General features: G+C 46.3%; 1 protein-coding gene across 1 annotated transcript; it reads right to left on the reverse strand.

Moving 5' to 3' along the window:
- Window positions 1-3976: 3976 nt before the first annotated feature.
- LOC142471104 (extracellular calcium-sensing receptor-like) lies at window positions 3977-9004 on the reverse strand. Its single transcript, XM_075577900.1, has 6 exons — window positions 8898-9004; window positions 7456-7747; window positions 5960-6781; window positions 5308-5535; window positions 4967-5090; window positions 3977-4893 (listed from the first exon to the last, which is right to left on the reverse strand). Exons 1-6 carry the CDS (start codon window positions 9002-9004, stop codon window positions 3977-3979), a joined length of 2490 nt encoding a protein of 829 aa, XP_075434015.1.
- Between the last annotated feature and the right edge of the window lie 12289 nt (window positions 9005-21293).

Here is a 21293-nt window from a genome sequence, read left to right on the forward strand (position 1 = left end):
GTCTCATGGCTAATATTTTAGTAAACAATTTAGCATAGGAATTAAGTAAAGCAATAAGCCTATAAGAGGAACTTAATTCCGGATCCTTATCTGACAAGAAGTAAAGAGATTGAAGCATCCATCATAGATGGCGTAACCTTGTTCAGAAGCTAGTAATGAATTAAAAAGATTTTGGTGAGGAAAGGTCACCTTAAAACGTCTCAAACGCCGTGTTAGAGGGGGCTTCCATTGGGGCCTCGGCAGGCCATTGCCTTCTCCTAAGCCGCCATCTTGGAATCCTTCTCTGTTGTTTTTTTTCTCATATGTATTGGGGGGTTTATATGTATTGGGGGGTTATATGTATTGGGTGGGGGGTTATAGGTATAGGGGGGTGTATATGTATTGGGTGGGTGGGGGTTATAGGTATTGGGGGGTTACATGTATTTTTGGAGGTTTATATGTATTGGGGGTTTATGTATTGGGTATGGGTTATAGGTATTGGGGGTTATATGTATTGGGGGTTTATATGTATTGTGAGGGGGGTTATAGGTATTGAGGCGTTATATGTATTGGGGGGTGTAAATGTATTGGGGGGTTATAGGTATTGGGGGTTATATGTATTGGGGTTGTATATGTAATGGGGGTGTGGTATTTTGGTATGTATTTGGAGGGGGGTATTTTGGAATGTATTTTGAGGGGTGGGGTATTTTGGTATGTATTTGAGGGGGTATTTTGGTATGTATTTGGAGGGGTGGGTATTTGGTCTTTTTGAGACTGGATCCTGGAAATCAGCGGCACCAAAGGAACCGACTGATCCGCCATGAAGATTCGCCCCTCTGTAGTAGAGAGGACCTTTTCATGTTTAAAAAGGGAAAGCCACTTATCGTATTGAATACAGTCAGTATATATACAGCTGAACCCCGCTACAACGCGGATCCGCTTATAACGTGATGTGAGCGTGGGCTCCCAATTTTCGTACTTATGAATACTTTACAACACGATTATCGGTGTCTTAAATACTTTATTGTTCAATGCATACAATTGTACATTATTCCTAACGCGATGTGATTCTTTGGACCCCAAAGCACAGCACTATAAGAGGGTGGAGCTGTATATATTTTTGTATTATTCTAAAACGCCGGCACTAGTACCTTACACTTAATGCAGATTCACCCCAGGATGTTTGGATGTAGATATTTATAACTGTTTGTTAGTGAGGCTCGGGTATTGTGTGACAGGTGGATTAACAACGGTGGTTAAAAAAAAGTCTGCAGTCATAAGCACCACTAATATATAGAGACCACATAGCTTAAATCAGGGGTACTCAACTGCAGTCCGCAAGCCCCCCCCCCCCCCCCGAACTGGTCAGGATATCCCTGCTTCAGCACAGGTGGCTCAATCAGAGGCTCAGTTGAAAGCCTCTGATTGAGCCTCCTGTGCTGAAGCAGGGATATCCGGAAACACTGACCTTTTTTTCAGGGGGGGGTGGGGGAGGCTTGAGGACTGGAGTTGAGCACCCCTGACTTAAATCATATTTTCCTTTTATTTAACAAATCAACACAGTAGCATAGTTTGCGGGAGCGTTAGAGATGGATTGTGAGAGTGAGAATAATTGTGGGAAGAAGAGACTATTACAAGGATAGCTGTCAAACCATATGTTTAGTCATTTAAGTATGGTTTGGTGTTTTATTTTATTTTAATTCAGATGCCCAGATTTGAAAGTGATATAAAAATACTGAGACAGAGATGAGAATATAATAGTCTTTATGGTTTGGTAAACAAATCAAAAAAGGTAGCGCTAATAAAATAACCTGGTGATGGCCTGCAGCCCGGGATATAACTCTGACACCCACGGTCAGAAGAGACAGATGCAAGATATGTTATATCAATGGCGCTGGGCCCCAGGAAATGGCAAATAGGGGATGACCAAAAAAAAGGATATATAGCAGCCTGATGGAGATAGATGTCCAGTAGAGCCCTCCTCGTGTTGGTGGTCAGATCATGCAGACAAAAAAAGAGAATAAAAAACAAACATAGTGTGATACAGTATATCATAAACACAGATAACACCACTAACAGACACTTAAACTAACATATTCTGAGACACACATGGACTGAAAAGTAAAAAACACATTTAATATAAATCTTGTAGTACAATACAACTAAAATCACTCAATGTGAGATGTCCCTAATATCCTTTGGCTAGCTGAAATGCCCGCTTACAGGGGCCCAGCTGGTATCAGGCAGTGCATAATCTGAGAGTATCCCCTCTCATACGAAACCGGTTTGGCTCCTGCCCGTCTCCGGGGTGTTGGCCTCATGCAATAGTGCGGCTGACGGTGGAGTGGGTGGGTGTAGCAGTTGTCCCTGGTGCGCCAGGGCTAGATCATCTGTCCACACGTGTAGCGTTCAGATATATCAGGGACCACCCTACGTGTTTCGGAAGACTGCGCTTCCTTCCTCAGGGGTAAAAAAATAGGTCCCTGATATCTCTGAATGCGACACGCTACATTTCTGAGCTCCGCAGGCCAAGCTGAGCAGCTCCTGCTTTGGAGCACTTTTGAATTTGCCGCCAAGAGTCTTCCCCTTCACCGCGAGGAGCTGAGGTTGCGGCGGTGTATGCCCTGTGACGCCGAGCGCTTCTGCGCATGCCCACATCTCGAAAGACGGAGAGAGGGAGTGTGGACAGATGATCTAACCCTGGCGAACCAGGGACAACTGCTACACCCACCCACTCCACCGGCAGCCGCACTATTGCATGAGGCCAACACCCAGGAGACGGGCAGGAGCCAAACCGGTTTCGTATGAGAGGGGATACTCTCAGATTATCCACTGCCTGATACCAGCTGGGCCCCGGTAAGCGGGCATTCCAGCTAGCCAAAGGATATTAGGGACTTCTCACATTGAGTGATTTTAGTTGTATTGTACTACAAGATTTATATTAAATGTGTTTTTTACTTTTCAGTCCATGTGTGTCTCAGCATATGTTAGTTTAAGTGTCTGTTAGTGGTGTTATTTGTGTTTATGATATACTGTATCACACTATGTTTGTTTTTTATTCTCTTTTTTTGTCTGCATGATCTGACCACCAACACGAGGAGGGCTCTACTGGACATCTATCTCCATCAGGCTGCTATATATCCTTTTTTTTGGTCATCCCCTATTTGCCATTTCCTGGGGCCCAGCGCCATTGATATAACATATCTTGCATCTTTATGGTTTGGTAATACACTGAACGCTAGATAGCATGGAGGTGCAGTGACAGAGCTGTGTGTACACAGGAATAGCAGGGAAGGATGGAGGTGCAGTGACAGAGCTGTGTGTACACAGGAATAGAAGAGAAGGCTACAGAAAAGGATGGAGGTGCAGTGACAGAGCTGTGTGTACTTAGGAATAGCAGAGGAGACCGCAGAGAAGGATGGAGGTGGAGTGACAGAGCTGTGTGTACACAGGAATGGCAGAGCAGACAGCAGAGAAGGATGGAGGTGCAGTGACAGAGCTGTGTGTACACAGGAATAGAAGAGAAGGCTACAGAGAAGGATGGAGGTGCAGTGACAGAGCTGTGTGTACACAGGAATAGAAGAGAAGGCTACAGAGAAGGATGGAGGTGCAGTGACAGAGCTGTGTATACTTAGGAATAGCAGAGGAGACCGCAGAGAAGGATGGAGGTGGAGTGACAGAGCGGTATGTACACAGGAATAGGAGAGAAGGCTGCAGAGAAGGAAGGAGGTACAGTGACAGAGCTATGTGTACACAGGAATAGGAGAGAAGGCTGCAGAGAAGGATGGAGGTGGAGTGACAGAGCTGTGTGTACACAGGAGTGGCAGAGCAGACAGCAGAGAAGGATGGAGGTGCAGTGACAGAGCTGTGTGTACACAGAAATAGCAGATGTGGCTGTACGTATGGACTGAGTGAAGAGACATCTTCCAAACCTATTCCCTCTCCATCTGCTCCCCCAATTACTGCTGGACCAAATGAAAATCCATAACGAAACAGCCTATTCCTTGCCACCCTTGGCTTGGCTACTTAGCAGATGCTTCTTTGTATTCACCTGGGGCCTGAAGAGGATGATGAAGCACTTAGGAGCAAAGATACACACCACTATGGCCCAACTGGAGGACAGGATGGCGAAGACCTCCATGGCCACGGTGTACTTGCCACGGGCACTGAGGGAGGCTGGGATATAGGACACCCAGACACTGAGGAAGGCCAGCATGCTGAAGGTGATGAACTTGGCCTCGTTGAAGCTGTCAGGGAGCCGCCTGGCCAGGAAGGCAACAATGAAGCTGGCGCTGGCCAGGAGGCTGAGATATCCCAACATGCACCAGAATGCGAGGGGGGAACCCTCATTACACCCAAAGATGATTATCCCAGGTTGGGTTTGGATGTCGTGTTCTTGGAAGGGAGGGGAAAGGGACAACCACATCACGCACACACACAGCTGAATGAAAACGCTCGGCCCGATGACAAAGTAGGACACCTTTGTTCCTGTCCATTTTCTTAATCTGCTGCCCGGCTTGGTGGCCTTGAAGGCGATGACAACTGTAATGGTTTTGGCCAAGACACAGGAGATACAGAGGGCAAAGACGATGCCGAATGCCACCTGTCGCAGAAGACATTTCTCAGGATGCGGATAGCCGATGAAAGCCAAAGAACAGAGGAAGCAGAGGGACAGGGACACCAGGAGTAGACAACTGAGGAACCAGTTGTTGGCCCGAACAATGGGCGTTGTCCTGTGGCAGATGAAAACTCCCAGAATTCCAATAGGGAATATTGAAGAAGAGAAGGAAATGGCTGCTAAGTTGATTCCCAGTGAATCTTTGTAGGAGAGGAACTGTATGGTCTTTGGTAGACACCTGTCATGTTGAAGACTCGGCCACGTGTCCCAGGAACATCTGTGACACTCCACAGCATCTGGAAGAGACACTGATGTTAACCTTTGCCATCAATAACATGACTTTTGCCAAAACATCTGTGACCTTCTTACCTGTTTGGTTGGAAATCTCTCCTTGGGGACATGGGACGCATTCAAAACAACAGGCAGGTTTTCCTGGTATGGCCATCTTCCTAAACCCCGAGGTACAACTTGGGCTACAGACCGAGAGAGGAACCTATGGGAGATTCAATGGAATAAATATATAAATTAAGTTCAAAGTTCTATTGTACATGGTTTTATCTCTCTCTCTCTCTCTCTCTCTCTCTCTCTCTCTCTCTCTCTCTCTCTCTCTCTCTCTCTCTCTCTCTTCCACTGCTTTATCAGAATTGAAAAGCAATTCATCGAATCTACTCCATGTATTAGTTCATAGTATAAGGTTTGCTCAGACATACCTGTGTATCCCCAGTGGCCCAAACAATAGCCGCACTGTCTACTCTTAAGATCTTTCCATCGGGGGCGCTTGAGACATAACTTCCCACTTTCACCTGCTCCAAGGAGCCTGTGGCGCTCAGATGCCAGTTCACGATATCGTAGAGGGCTGGGGGGTTCCCTTTAGCATCGAAAAACATCCTGGTCCTGTCTTTGGTCTCAAAGTTTACACTCTTAATGTAATGGAGAAGCTGGAAGAAGAAGACGATGTGAGACACTCCAGAACACTGGCGTATTTAGATTCATTACCTCTGGCATAATCTTATATGAGGGTTGGAGTAGCCCTATATTTCTTGCCATAAACCCTTTCCACATGATCTCTTAGAAATTCCTTTGTGCTGATTTAACAGTACATAGATATCGATGGTGTGTAGTTATTTTACAGAGCGATTATAACTTGTTTGATTTACTAATCTATTTCTAATAAGATTTAACATAAGCAACAACAACTCTTTGTTTTTCGTGTGTTCTTTTGGAGCCTGAAGATCACAATGACCTGTTTTATGGTATAAATGGTGCATCCCAGGTAGGAGAGAAGTGACCTACCGACAGTAACCTCTTTAACATGTTAAAGGTTCAGTCCCATGTATGAACAAAGTAAATACTTAGCCTTACTTGCCAAGGTCGAAACGATGAGATGTTGGCACAGGCACCATGACGGAATGGTCCACTTCCAGGCTTACACTGGATTAGGCTTTGTAAGGCCCATGCAAAGGCGTAAACTGATGTGTAGACATTGAGACTGATTCTCAGATCTGCTTCAGCCATGGAGCTGTCCAGCTTCTCTCTTCCAGTACATTGTGGAATTGTGCTATTATGTGTCCAGTCATCGACATTCTTCTGGACCCACCACTTACAAGAGAAAGTCTGTTCCCAAAACTCCCTTATGAATGTATCATTTGGGGATTTGGAGGGGTGGAGGGCATGAAAATACTCAAAGAACCCAGTCATCTGCCCAGAATTGATGGCAAATCCAATGGTACCCACCAGGACCCTATGAAACTTCTTATTGGAAAGTATAGTAGAGGTTGACCAAGATTCACTAGCCACCCAAATTTTTCCTGTCACGTTCTGCCTCACCAGCTCTTCCACCACCGGCAGAAATGCAGAATCATAAGACAAAACCACGATTGCCTTGGTCCTTGACTCCCTGATGACGCGGACAAGGTGGGGAGCATTACTGTTGGGTTGTCCGGACAAGATGTACTCAACAAAGGCCACGCAAGCCCCAAGCTTGACAAGCTCCTGCTGGACCACCTGAATCCCAAATTCACCGTAATCATTGTCAATGGCCAGGAGACCAATCCAAGTCCATCCAAAGTGAGACACCAGCTGGGCCAGACCTCGGGACTGAAACTCATCACTGGGGATGGTCCGGAAGAAGGACGGGAACAGATTCCGGTCACTGAGGAGAGCGCTGGTTGAAAAATAACTGATCTGTCAAAACATTAAAAATAAGAACGAAAATAACTTCTACTATGAAACATTTGACGCCGTCCATTCCGTTATTAACCAGGGTTTATACATGAAAAAGAGACCTGTGTGGTTTTTAAAGCGCTGTACCCACAGACAAATACATACCCACTATATGGAATATGGAGCTAGGAATAAGATGGGCCTCACATTTACAGAAAACACACACTCCCTGCGCCCCTCCCAAATTGTCTGGCAATTTCTGTGTGCGATTTCTACATTTTGATCCTCAGTCTAATAACACAGGAACCCTTCACTTGAATCTTCTGAAAGAAATGTGTGGACGTATTGTTATGTATCACTGAGGGACTTGCGCACCGCAGTTTCCCGTCATAATATTAATTGCGCTAAATCACAGATAGCTTTATGCTTCACTCTGTTAACCATTTGGACACTGTCACATATTTTACTAAATTTTGTCCAAAACACAATAAGACTTTTTATTTACTGAGTATAGGTATCTGCAAAACTGGAGTTAACCTTGACGGGGTTAACAGGCTTGAATCATTTTTGATCAAAAGATGCCACTAAGTGGCTCCTCTGTACCCAGGAAGAAGAGACCTCCGGGGGATCTGAAACCGATGCTCATGTGCCCTCTTATTTCAAGTCAAATTATAACACATTCGTATCTCCCTTACCTGTGGGTATCTGTACAGTCCCAAAGTGTGGCCCATTAGGATGGAGCGTGTGGACGCTGAATCTCCAATCACACCTGCTAGAGGTGGCCCTTTGTGACACCGGTAATTGGGGATGCTTCCTTGTCCTCCCGACAGCAGCCAGAATGTCCCCTCTACTGCCCGTCTCATGGAGACGCAGGAGTCAAATATCTGGAAGCCCAGGGAGATGTTGGGGAGAAGGTCGGGGTTTGAGTTAATCTCTTCAATAGCAAATATCATCGCCCACATGCTCTGATATCTCTTGAATTCAAACCTAGATGCAGAGAATGAAATGTCACAAACGTGTTAGTGTTACACACACAGGAGAGGGGTTCCCTCAGTCTGTCAGTGTCACACACACAGGGAGAGGTGCTCCCTCAGTCTGTCACTGTCACACATACAGGGAGAGGGACTCCCTCAGTCTGTCAGTGTCACGCACACACAGGAGAGGGGTTCCCTCAGTCTGTCACTGTCACACACACACAGGAGAGGGGTTCCCTTAGTCTGTCCGTGTCACACACAGGGAGAGGGGCTCCCTCAGTCTGTCACTGTCACACACACACAAAGGGAGAGAGGTTCCCTCAGTATGTCAGTGTCACACACACAGGGAGAGGTCCTCCCTCAGTCTGTCAGTGTCACACACACACAAAGGGAGAGGGGTTCCCTCAGTATGTCAGTGTCACACACAGGGAGAGGGGCTCCCTCAGTCTGTCACTGTCACACACACAGGGAGAGGGGCTTCCTCAGTCTGTCACTGTCACACACACAGTGAGAGGGGCTCCCTCAGTCTGTCAGTGTCACACACACAGGGAGAGGGGCTCCCTCAGTCTGTCACTGTCACACACACAGGGAGAGGGCCTCAGTCAATCTGTCACTGTCACACACACAGGGAGAGGGGCTCCCTCAGTATGTCAGTGTCGCACACACAGGGAGAGGGGCTCTCTCAGTCTGTCAGTGTCACACACACAGGAGAGGGGCTCCCTCAGTCTGTCAGTATCACACACAGGGAGAGGGGCACCCTCAGTCTGTCACTGTCACACACACAGGGAGAGGGACTCCCTCAGTATGTCAGTGTCGCACACACAGGGAGATGTGCTCCCTCAGTCTGTCAGTGTCACACACACACAAAGGGAGAGGGGTCCCTCAGTCTGTCACTGTCACACACACAGGGAGAGGGGCTCCCTCAGTCTGTCAGTGTCACACACACAGGGAGAGGGGCTCCCTCAGTCTGTCAATGTCACACACAAACAAAGGGAGAGGGGCTCCCTCAGTCTGTCAGTGTCACACACACACACACACACACACAGGGAGAGGGACTCCCTCAGTCTGTCAGTGTCACACACATAGGAGAGGGGCTCACTCAGCCTGTCAATGTCACACAAACACAGGGAGAGGGGCTCGCTCAGTCTGTCAGTGTCACATACCCTCTGAAAACATCACAGATAGTAACATTCAAATAAAACTTACGTCTGACATATAAGATCTGCAGGTTTGCTTGTGAAAAGGTTTTCGATGTAGTTTTTGCCAACATGAATCGTAAAAGTCCCCCCTATAATAACGTCTCCAGCCCCGCTCAGATATTCATTATTGTTTACACCAGACAGGTTGCATCCTCTCCCTGACCCCCAGCACATACACACTTCCACAGCTAATTTGTATAACATCCACATTATAACGGGGAGCAATCTTCCAATTCTGTATAAACAGGTGCTCTGTCTGTGATTCATCTCTAACTCACAGGGAGAGGGGACCCTCAGTCTGTCACTGTCACACACACAGGGAGAGGGGACCCTCAGTCTGTCACTGTCACACACACAGGGAGAGGGGACCCTTACTCTGTCATTGTCACACACAGGGAGAGGGGCTCCCTTAGTCTGTCAGTGTCACACACACAGGGAGAGGGGCTCCCTCAGTCTGTCAGTGTCACACACACAGGGAGAGGGGCTCCCTCAGTCTGTCACTGTCATGCACACAGGGAGTGGGGCTCCCTCAGTCTGTCTGTGTCACACACACACAGGGAAAGGGGACACTCAGTCTGTCACTGTCACACACACAGGGAGAGGGGCTCCCTCAGTCTGTCATTGTCACAGACACAGGAGAGGGGCTCCCTCAGTCTGTCAGTGTCACACATACACACACACACATGGAGAGGGGCTGCCTCAGTCTGCCCGTGTCACACACACAGGGAGAGGGGCTCCCTCAGTCTGTCACTGTCACACATACAGTGAGAGGGGCTCCCTCAGTCTGTCAGTGTCACAGACACAGGAGAGGGGCTCCCTCAGTCTGTCAGTGTCACACACACAGGGAGAGGGGCCTCCTCAGTCTGTCAGTGTCACACACACAAAGGGAGAGGGGCTCCCTCAGTCTGTCACTGTCACACACACAGGGAGAGGGGCTCTCTCAGTCTGTCACTGTCACACACACAGGAGAGGGGGTCCCTCAGTCTGTCACTGTCACACACACAGGGAGAGGGGCTCTCTCAGTCTGTCACTGTCACACACACACAGGGAGAAGGGCTCCTTCAGTCTGTCAGTGTCACACACACAGGAGAGGGGACCCTCAGTCTGTCACGGTCACACACATAGGGAGAGGGGCTCCTTCAGTCTGTCAGTGTCACACACACAGGGAGAGGGGCTTCCTCAGTCTGTCAGTGTCACACACACAGGGAGAAGTGCCCCTTCAGTCTGTCAGTGCCACACACACAGGGAGAGGGGCTCCCACAGTCTGTCAGTGTCACACACACAGGGAGAGGGGCTCCCTCAGTCTGTCACTGTCACACACACAGGGAGAAGTGCTCCTTCAGTCTGTCACTGTCACACACACAGTGCGTGGGCCTCCCTCAGTCTGTCACGGTCACACACATAGGGAGAGGGTCTCCCTCAGTCTGTCAGTGTCACACACACAGGGAGAGGGGCTTCCTCAGTCTGTCAGTGTCACACACACAGGGAGAGGGGACCCTCAGTCTGTCAGTGTCACACACACAGGGAGAGGGGCTCCCTCCGTCTGTCAGTGTCACACACACAGGGAGAGGGGCTCCCTCAGTCTGTCAGTGTCACACACACAGGAGAGGGGCTCCCTCAGTCTGTCAGTGTCACACACACAGGAGAGGGGCTCCCTCAGTCTGTCAGTGTCACACTAGGGGGGAGAGGGGCTCCCTCAGTCTGTCACTGTCACACACACAGGGAGAGGGGCTCCCTCAGTCTGTCAGTGTCACACACACAGGGAGAGGGGACCCTCAGTCTGTCAGTGTCACACACAGGGAGAGGGGCTCTCTCAGTCTGTCAGTGTCACACACACTGTGTCCCCTAGTATATCAGTGTCACACAGACAGGAGATGGACTCTCTGGGTCAGTTTTTATAAGTTGTGTAGATGTCCAGGGAATGCAGATATTAATTACACCATCTCTCATTAATTATCTTATCAGGGAAATGACAGCACCCTGGGAATCAGTGCTAATCCCAAATATACTTCTCTCTATATTCCTGCTCATCCATTCCCACAGGGGACCCATGACAGCAGTGTCAGTGTGACGGCCCTACAATGAGAGGCAGCAACATATTGTGTCCTGCTTTGGCAGTGAGAGATTTGGAGAACCATTATATGTACAGATAAGAATAATTCTATATGTATGTATGTATGTATGTATGTATATACAAAGAAAGCAGTACAGTAGGCACACAAAACTCAAGCAAAAAACAGATGCTTATCCCATAAAAATAATGTAGAGATAATAATTACCAGAAGGATGTCCGATAATAAGAGACAGCACACTGAGACATTGCAATACCTCTCTTGTCTACAATACAGACTTTGTTTCGGATTTAACCCTCAGTGTGCTGTCTCTTATTATCGGACATCCTTCTGGTAATTATTATCTCTATGTATATATATATATATATAGAGAGAGAGAGAGAGAGAGAGAGAGAGAGAGAGGGAGAGAGAGTCTAGAGAAAGAGGCTAGAGAGAGATGTTAGGGAGAGATGCTAGAGAGAGACGCTAGAGAGAGAGAGAGAAAGAGACACTAGAGAGAGATGCTAGAGAGAGACGCTAGAGAGAGACGCTAGAGAGAGACGCTAGAGAGATACGCTAGATAGAACCTTGCAGTCATTGAGTCGACCATAAACTCCTCTGTATACCAAAGTATTCTAGAGTCAAATGTGAGGCCATCTGTTCGACAGCTAAAGCTTGGCCGAAATTGGGTCATGCAACAGGACAATGATCCCAAGCACACCAGCAAATCTACAACAGAATGGCTGAAAAAGAAAAGAATCAAGGTGTTGCAATGGCCCAGTCAAAGTCCAGACCTCAACCCGATTGAAATGCTGTGGTGGGACCTTAAGAGAGCTGTGCATAAACAAATGCCCACAAACCTCAATGAACTGAAGCAACATTGTAAAGAAGAGTGGGCCAAAATTCCTCCACAATGATGTGAGAGACTGATAAAGTCATACAGAAAACGATGACTTCAGGTTATTGCTGCTAAAAGTGGTTCTACAAGGTATTGAATCATAAGGTGTACTTAGTTTTTCACACATGGCTTCTCCATTGTGGCATTATTTTTGTTAAATAAATCATGACACGGTGTAATATGTCATGTGTTATTGTTCATTTGAGGTTGTATTTACCTAATTTTTAGACCTGCTAAGGAACAGATGATTGTTATTATGTCCTGATATGTAAAACAATGGAATTCAAAGAGAGTGTACTTTCTTTTTCACATGACTTGATATATATATATATATATATATATATATATATATATATATATATATATATATATATATATATATATATATATATATATATATATCTATACTATAATTCTAAGTTGGATTTCCGTTTTCTGTTTGTTTGTATGTCAGAAGCATCGATATCTCACAAACGACACCACGTAGCACCACAAAACTTTCACTGGACATTCTGCTAAGGATTTGTAGACCAACACAACTATTTTGACCTTCCAATGTGACTCACCTCCCAAGTTATGGACATTCTAAGTTTCACTCTGCTGGACAGCAGTAATGTTAGAGCGAGAGCAGGGGGCGGGGGGCGTGGCCACTAAGGGAGGGGTCGTGTCCTTGCCTGGTTCGGCCTGTGTATGTGTGTCAGTGATTCTTAGCCAGGGCTCCGCGGAGCAGTCCCAGGGGTTCCACTTAGCCGCCTGCACTCACTGCTGCCCCTGCAAACCCCACCCCCCCCCCATCTGCTTTCCCCCCTCCTCTCTCCTGGGAGCTCGCTGCATTCCTCGCTAGCTGAGGTATGGGATGGGAGATCTTGGCCTGTGAGATGTGGGGGGGTGGGGACATGTATTCAATATTACATTCCCCGGGCGAAGCCGGGCACATAAGCTAGTATATATATCTTAATATATAAATTTGAAAGGTTAGTGCTAGATGCGGTGAATCTGATTGGTCCTCAGCCTCTAGCCAATCAGATTGTTGGCTCTATGAGGTCACCCAACTGCCACTCTCTTCTCCCTCGGCCACATACACACACACACACACACTCTCTCTCTCTCTCTCTCTCTCTGTCCTCTCCCCCTCCCGCCCCTATCACACTCACCCTCACGTGCGCCCCCTGCACTGGCTCCCGGACAGAGAGGAAGCGTGGCGCAGCTCTCCTGCCCCAGCCGCCAACGCTCACTTCCCTCCCCGGCGCTCACTTCTCTCCCTCTATAGCGCTCACTTCCCTCTGTCACGGTAGCTTGCGACAGGCTGTAATTTACACCAAAAACTATATATATAAATATATATATATATACCTGGGTTTGAACTGGGACGAGACTTAGATATGATAAATAGAATTTATTCCTTGATAAAGGTGAACACAACAGATTATACAATAACAGGCAAAATATAGACACTTACGTAAAAGATGAAAATAATGAAAACAGTCCCATCTGAACTGGCAGTTTCATCCAGCAATCAGCCCAAGACATTGCATGGCGACCAAAAATGAAGACCAAGGATAGATGGGAAACAGCAGGTTATAAACCCTTTGTCCCTCTATCTGTAACATTAAGACCCTGGGATTGGTTTGCAATTATCTCCAGCCAATCTTTGGTGGGGGAACACATTTTAGGACAGGCCCCCCTGCTAGCTGGCACATCTGCAGTAGAACTCTGGGGTCTCCTTTCTGAGGCCCCACATGTGCAAATGGAATGCCAGGCCAGCTACCCCTCTGGATCTTGGACAAGATAACCTGTGTTGGACAGTGATAAGTGGGACACTTAAACTGCTATGGTATGCGCCTCCCCCATACTCACAGACAGGGAGGGTAATAAAACCTTTTGAACAAAACTTAAGTTCTAGCCATTGGGACTCTAGCTTGGGGTAGCCCCCCATCAATAAACCCTTTGAAGCAGGGTGGACATTTGTCATGTTCACTCCTGCAGGAAACCTTGGTGTGTAAATGTGAGTTACCACGTTTACAAAGGCATCCTCTTCCCTGCTCATTATCATAGCAGGGGGGCTGCAGTTTCTGAGAACTTCAACCAAAATTTCATATTTACTGCAAATCATTGCATAACTTCCGTTCTGTAATACACACAGTCAGGTGAGATATATTAATACGGCCGGTGACACCTGACGCTCGCAGGAAGACCAAAAATTACATTGTAATATGAACATTAATAGAGATATTAATATCTGGCATTTCGCAGCAGTTACATATTCAATGTTTAGACTTCCCAAGATCGGCTTACTCTCGCCAAGACACTTATGTAATTCTTAGCCGGTTCAGCCAAGGACATTTCATAGTATCCTTATATTTAATAAAGTTACTCACTTTTGATATCCTGTTGGGGGATACCTTTTGCTGGAAGGTGTGAATAACAAACCCTTCCCTTCCTTTTGCCTGCTTCCCGCATAAACAATTCCCCTGGGAAGCCAGGCTCAAATCTAGCAGGATATCCTATGTAGCATCCTACTGGCCACGTCAATAAACCTTTTGAAGTGGGCTTTTGCTTTTCGCATAACCAATTAGGTCAGTTACCTATTGATCAGGGCGATGTATCACACCTCTCTGTTGATATACACTTCCAGTGAATACTCATATGAGGCACCATTTGGCTCCTCATGCATTATAAAGACAGGCATTCTGCCTGTACATTAGCACACCATTATTAGCATTCTGCCTGTGTATTTCAAAAACTACAAAAAGTCACTTTATCAAAAATATATGTTTCTCTTATGACAACGTTATATTTTTAATATGTGTGTACTTGGGGGGTGACCCGGAGGATGTACCCCAAGGCTCAGGGTCCTGGCTTACTCAGTTACCAAATTACCAGTTTTCAGGTAACTGTTTATTCAGCACTGCATATAAGATTAACCCCTTAAGTCCCAGTGGGTGGGTTATGCAGACCCTGATCCAGCAACAACATCATTTACACAGGGGAATAAGCATTTTCATGTTATTTAGCAAGGGTTAAGTCACAGTTCTGGGCCTCAGCCCAGTTAACCCCTTGTCTCCCTGGCGAGGTTAGAGGGGGGCCCTTGGGGGGTAACCCCGTTAATCCCGGGCCAAACCTTCCCTACCGCCACACCCTCCCCGGCGCTCACTTCCCTCCCGGCGGGGGGACAGGCAGTGGGCAGGCAGCCTCCGGAAGGACCTCCTTCCTCCTGGTAAAATGGCGGCGCACAGCGGACAGGCGGGGGGTGGTATTCAGTCAGGAGAGGGGGAGTCAGTCAGGAGAGAGGGGGGAGAGGGAGTCAGGAGAGAGGAGGGGGGAGAGGGAGTCAGGAGAGAGGGAAGGGAGTCGGGAGAGAAGGGGGGAAGTCTGAACAGCTGTGAAGAGGGGGGGAAGGGAGTTGAGAGGGAGGATGGGGGAGGCAGAACATTACATCACGGGCAACGCCGGGTATATCAGCTAGAATATATATATATTTATATATATATATATAATCAAAAAATAAATAGATGATACCGTTCTGTGGCTAACGAAATGCTTTTATTTGTGCGAGCTTTCGAGATACACTGATCTCTTCTTCCGGCGATGTTACAATGAATGAAGCAAGCAAAAGCTATACTATAAACAGTGTCTCTTGGAATGTTATCTGTGCTGGTCCTTCCCCCGGTGTGGATGTGTTTTATGGCTAGAGGTGTCAAAAGGTTCCTGAAAGCAAGTGATGAAAGAGTGTGTATGTGTATCAGTGTGAATGAAAATGAATGGAGAGCCCACAGTATATACAGTGCTTTACAAAAGGTGTGTGGAGTGGGAGTGGATATAAATGGTGTGGGTGGGTGTGGAAATGTGAGAGTATGTAGCACAACTAAAAGTGTGTGTGGATACTTTGATGTCCCTATTGGTGTATAGGGATGGAAAAACAAGGAGTATTTGTATGTGTCAGAGACAGCTGTGTGTGCATACATATAGCACAGTATGTACAGACATGGCCCTTAGCGCTCATGGGAAGAGAGTTCACTTGTGTCAGTAATGACTCATAAAATTTCGAACTCTGTTTAGGCCACTGCTAAGTGTCCCGAACAGTTGCGTAGATTTGTATTCATGCAACCGTCTCTCTTTTGGTGTTTTAAGATTACCTTTGAGTATGGCAACCCTCAGATCGTTCATCTTATCACCAGAGTCAGAGAAATGTTCGCCAAATGGACTGTCTCTTGTTCCGCATGTGATGCTGTGGCGATGCAGGTTCATTCTCTTGTTTAGCCCCTGCCCTGTCTCACCTATGTAGTAGCAGCCCCCTGGGCATTTCATGCACATGATGAGGTACACGACATTGCTGGAGGAACAGGTGAACCTTCCTCTGATTTTGTATTCCCGATTCCTGTGTGGTATTTGTATTGTGTCCGCTGTGTAGAGCATTGCGCAGGTTTTGCATCTTGGGTCCTGATACCTCTACATGTATATATATACATATATATATATATATATATATATATATATATATATATATATATATATATATATATACAAAAAGAAGCGCAGGCTCTATAGCATGTAACTGTAGAAAATAAATGTGCATTTAATAGAACAAGCAGCCCCAAGGAATTGCACTTACAGGATTTTTGTCCGGAACAAACAGGGTGCACATGATCAGTTGATAGCCATATACAGCTCCTGTCACAAGCTGGCGCCGATCCACTGCGTCTCTCAGTGCCTCTATGTCCTCTGCGCCTGCTTTAGTTAGGTACCGGCAATGAAATAATCAGCTGGCTGAATTGCTGGAACGCCAGAGGGCTCCTCGTGCACGCACCCACACGTGATGACGTCACCGTCCCTACGCATTTCGTCACGCCTCGTGACTTTGTCAGGGGTGTTGGATTGGTCCACAACAGCCAATTAAATAGGCTGAGGTCCAAGTAAAGCTATTCTCACTATTTGAATCTGCTGATACTGATTCAACATATTCCGGAAATTACATACTTCATGTTAATAATTAAAAAACTTTAACGTATACACAATACTAAATTGATAGATTGTCCACTCCATACATAAAGAATACTTTAACTAATACTTCAAAAATTGTCCTAAATAGCAGTTAACACTAATTAATAATTCTAATAATACTGCAGACATCGAATATGAACCAATAGTGAAACCAATCCTAAATTAATTTGATATAGAAACAATAATATAATCATTAATTGAATAATTTACTAATAATAATATCCGTTTAAACATAATAATAATTACCATTTATTAAAAAACACAAACTCTTGATATATGGTGGGAACAATGCAACACCAATACTTACAATTAATAATAATAATAACACTTAAATAACATATATATATATATATATTTATATATATATATATAATTATTAAACATTAGCAATCCTAAATGGGATAAAAAATTATATTAATTTAAAAAAAAAATATTGTGATTAAATATAAGGAAAATTAATATTAACCTAAATGTAAAACTCCAGACTAATGCCCAGAAACTAGATATCAAACTTAAGTTGTCAGATACAAGAGTGCAAAAAATACAAAAACAAACCTCCAGAGACAGAAGACTAAAGAACCTCCAACAACAGGTAGCTCATATAAAGCTAAGATGAACATGGAGATCAATGTTGAACCATCAGCAGTGAGACAAGGACAGCAGAACCAACGGAATTAGACCAGTATACGTGTGTCTACACACTCATTAAGACCTTTGGGTGAGAGGGTATCAAGAGTGTATATCCAAAAGGATTCTCTCATACACAGTGATTTGAATCTATCCCCTCCTAGTTTGGTTTTGGGAATACTCTCAATCCCCATAATTTTGAGCCCACTTGGATCTTTGGAGTGGACCTGAGCGAAATGACGAGGAACACTGTGCGCCAGAGCCCCCTTGATAATAGCACGTCTATGTTCAAGGAACCTGACGCACAGCGCTCTTTTCTTCAGCGCTGATTCCCGTTATGTGTTAAATTATGATGTCCCGTGAACTCACTATGTATGTTACCCCCACCACTCACCCAAATTCCAAAAGCGGTTATAGTCGGGGGTACAAGGTGCATAGGGATAGTAATATATATACGTACACACAACAATTGCGTGACAAGATGGTCATGCCAGGTCCCTGCAGTTGCACTCAATGTACACATGTGTAGCAGGACTTAGTAAGTCTAAGGATGCCAATATCCTAAGGCAGCAAATGTATATAGAGCCGTAGCAATGCCCACCAGAGAACCAGAGGATAACCTTCCCCAATACTCTACATGAAGAATAATACAACTTTAACCATGTTATGTAGACGACGACGCTTGCGAAGATATACTGCAGTGCCATCGGTTATTCTAACACAAACCAGTGGCAATCGCCAAAAAGACCCAGGTACATGCTGAGTATGTGCTGGGTCGTGTTTAAGGCAAGTTTAAGGCATTTCTGCATTGACCAACGGCCCATCAGATCAAACTGAATGGGACTGCCAGGGACCCCTGCTGTGTTAATCCGATGGGTCATTAGTCAATGCAGAAATGCCTTAAACTTGCCTTAAACTAGCCAGGCTACACCCAGCATGTAACCGAGCTAGTTTAAGGCAAGCCTTAGAATACCCGTTGTACTCGTCTGTATATACAGCGAATACTTACTGAATAAATGTCCCCGTGACTGAGACGGCCAAATGCCACAGAACAGTGCGGCTGTAATAGCTCGATAAGTCTCTTAGTACCGTATGTCTGACTATAGCTAGTCTCTGGGACCAATCGGTATAGTAGAGGTCCACCAGAGGGAGGGATACTCATAACCAATTAGGGATCTGGCGCGCGACGATTAATCAATGTATATTGATTGAATATAAATTATTATACATATATATTGATATCAATATATAGGTTGAACTTGATGGATGTACGTCTTTTTTCACCCTCATCTACTGTGTAACTATGTAACTATGTAACTATGTAATGTGTCCCATGGGATATTCACATGGATATCTGGGTCAGATGTAAGCAGTAGGTATATATTCATCATCGACCGCAATACGCTAACCCCCCCTCCAGTGAGTACCGGGGTACGGAACGGTTCCCTTAGACCGGATCAGCACAGGCAGGGGTAATAACGGATACTATGGACCGGGGCAGTTAGATCAGGGTAGAAGCTGGATAAACAAAGTACCGGTTGCAATGCCACAAATTTGTAACCTTTATCAGCAGCCGGGCAACAATGTGCTGTATGCCAATATTGCAGGCCTATGCTTCCCCTGCGCGGGGGAGATAGCGGAACGTCACTACTGCGGCTGGAAGCTAAGGCGATCGATGAACTCAGGACTATGACTCCTAAGGGGTTAAACGAAGACATTAAGTTGAGTTGTTTTCTTTAAATGACTGGGTATCCCATTACTAATTAGTCACTAACATTAGTTTAAGCTTTTTTTCTTTCTCCAGAGCTTGAGAAAGGACCTGTTCGATCTGAAACGTCGCTCTGAATTTTTTCTTGGAATTCATGACGTGTTCGTGCGTTCAATAAATAAATGTTGGTATTTTTCTCAATCCTGGAGGGCCGTGGACCTTTTCTTTGCCAGTCATCTGCTCCTCCCTACATACCAGCTCTGATCTCTCGCTCTGCCCCTGCTCGTCTCCTGCGTTATGCCCATAACCATCTCCTCTCTGCCTCTTTCACCTCCACTACTCTCTCTGGCCTCACCTGTGGGACTCCCTCACACTCCGTATATGCCAAGCTCCCTTGCTCCCTCTTTAAGTCAAACCTCCAAACTCGTCTCTTAAATGAAACATCTCTATAGCTTGGGGTCATGGCCACTGTCCCATACCCAGAGTGTGGCCAAGCACTGCCATCTACTGCACTTACTGTATCTCTCACTTTGCCCCTGCGAGTCTTCTGCGTTCTACCAATAACCATCTCCCATCCACCCCTACGGCTCTCTCTCGCCTTAAACACGATTCCCTCACTGTCCCTTATCAGTGGTACTCCCTCACACTCTGTATATGCAAGGCACCATGTCTCCCCATCTTTAAGAGTCACCTTAAAACCCACATGAAGCAATCTAACAGCCTGGACTTGTGGCTATTGTCCCACAGTCACTCTCACCTCATTACCCCATATAACCGCTCCATCTACCTCCTCCTATTACTCCACATAACCCCTCCATATAACTCCTATTACTCCACATAACCCCTCCATATAACTTCTCCTATTGCCCCATATAACCGCTCCCTATAACTGCTCCTATTACCCCATATAACCGTTCCCTATCTCCTCCTATTACCCCATATACCCTCTCCCTATAACTCTTTCTATTGCCTTATATAACCGCTCCCAATAACTATACTTATCAGTAAATATAATGGTTCTCCAAATCTCTCACTGCCAAAGCAGGACACAGTATGTTGCTTCCTCTCATTGCTAGGGCCGTCACACTGACACTGCTGTCATGTGTCCCTCGTGGGATGAGCAGGAAAATAGACAGATGTGTATTTGGGATTAGCACGGATTCCCAGGGTGCTGTCATTTCCTTGACGAGAGAAGGTGTAATTATTATCTGCATTCCCAGGACATCTACATAACTTATAAAAACTGATAGACTAGTGGACACTGTGTGTGACAGTGACAGACTGACGGTCCCCTCTCCCTGTGTGTGTGACAGTGACAGACTGACGGTCCCCTCTCCCTGTGTGTGTGACAGTGACAGACTGAGGGAGCTCCTCTCCCAGTGTGTGTGTGTGACACTGACAGACGGAGGGAGCCCCTCTCCCTATGTGTGTGACACTGACAGGCTGAGGGAGCCCCTCTCCCTGTGTGTGTGTGACACTGACAGAATGAGTAAGCCCCTCTCCCTGTGTGTGTGACACTGACAGGCTGAGTAAGCCCCTCTCCCTGTGTGTGTGACACTGACAGACTGAGGGAGCCCCTCTCTCTGTGTGTGTGACACTGGCAGACTGAGGGAGCCCCTCTCCCTGTGTGTGTGACAGTGACAGACTGAGAGAGCCCCTCTCCCTGTGTGTGTGACAGTGACAGAATAAGGGAGCCTCTCTCCCTGTGTGTGTGTGTGTGTGTGTGTGTCTGTGTGACACTGACAGAATGAGTAAGCCCCTCTCCCTGTGTGTGTGACAGTGACAGACTAAGGGAGCCCCTCTCCGTGTGTGTGTGTGTGTGTGTGTGTGTGTGTGTGTGTGTGTGTGTGTGTGTGTGTGTGTGTGTGTGTGTGTGTGTGTGTGTGTGTGTGTGTGTGTGTGTGTGTGTGTGTGTGTGTGTGTGTGTGTGTGTGTGTGTGTGTGTGTGACACTGACAGAATGAGTACGCCCCTCTCCCTGTGTGTGTGACACTGACAGACTGAGGGAGCCCCTCTCTCTGTGTGTGTGACACTGACAGACTGAGGGAGTCCCTCTCCCTATGAGTGTGACACTGA

The sequence above is a fragment of the Ascaphus truei genome, chromosome 20 (assembly GCF_040206685.1).
Source record: "Ascaphus truei isolate aAscTru1 chromosome 20, aAscTru1.hap1, whole genome shotgun sequence".
NCBI lineage: Eukaryota > Metazoa > Chordata > Amphibia > Anura > Ascaphidae > Ascaphus > Ascaphus truei.

Excerpts from the sequence above, each read along its gene's own strand:
- LOC142471104 (XM_075577900.1), bottom strand. The coding sequence starts at position 9,004 with ATGTTGGCAAAAACTACATCGAAAACCTTTTCACAAGCAAACCTGCAG. Across the intron at positions 6,782-7,455 it reads GACTGTACAGATACCCACAG|ATCAGTTATTTTTCAACCAG; the intron begins GTAAGGGAGATA and ends ATGTTTTGACAG. Across the intron at positions 5,536-5,959 it reads CATCGTTTCGACCTTGGCAA|CTTCTCCATTACATTAAGAG; the intron begins GTAAGGCTAAGT and ends TTCTTCTTCCAG.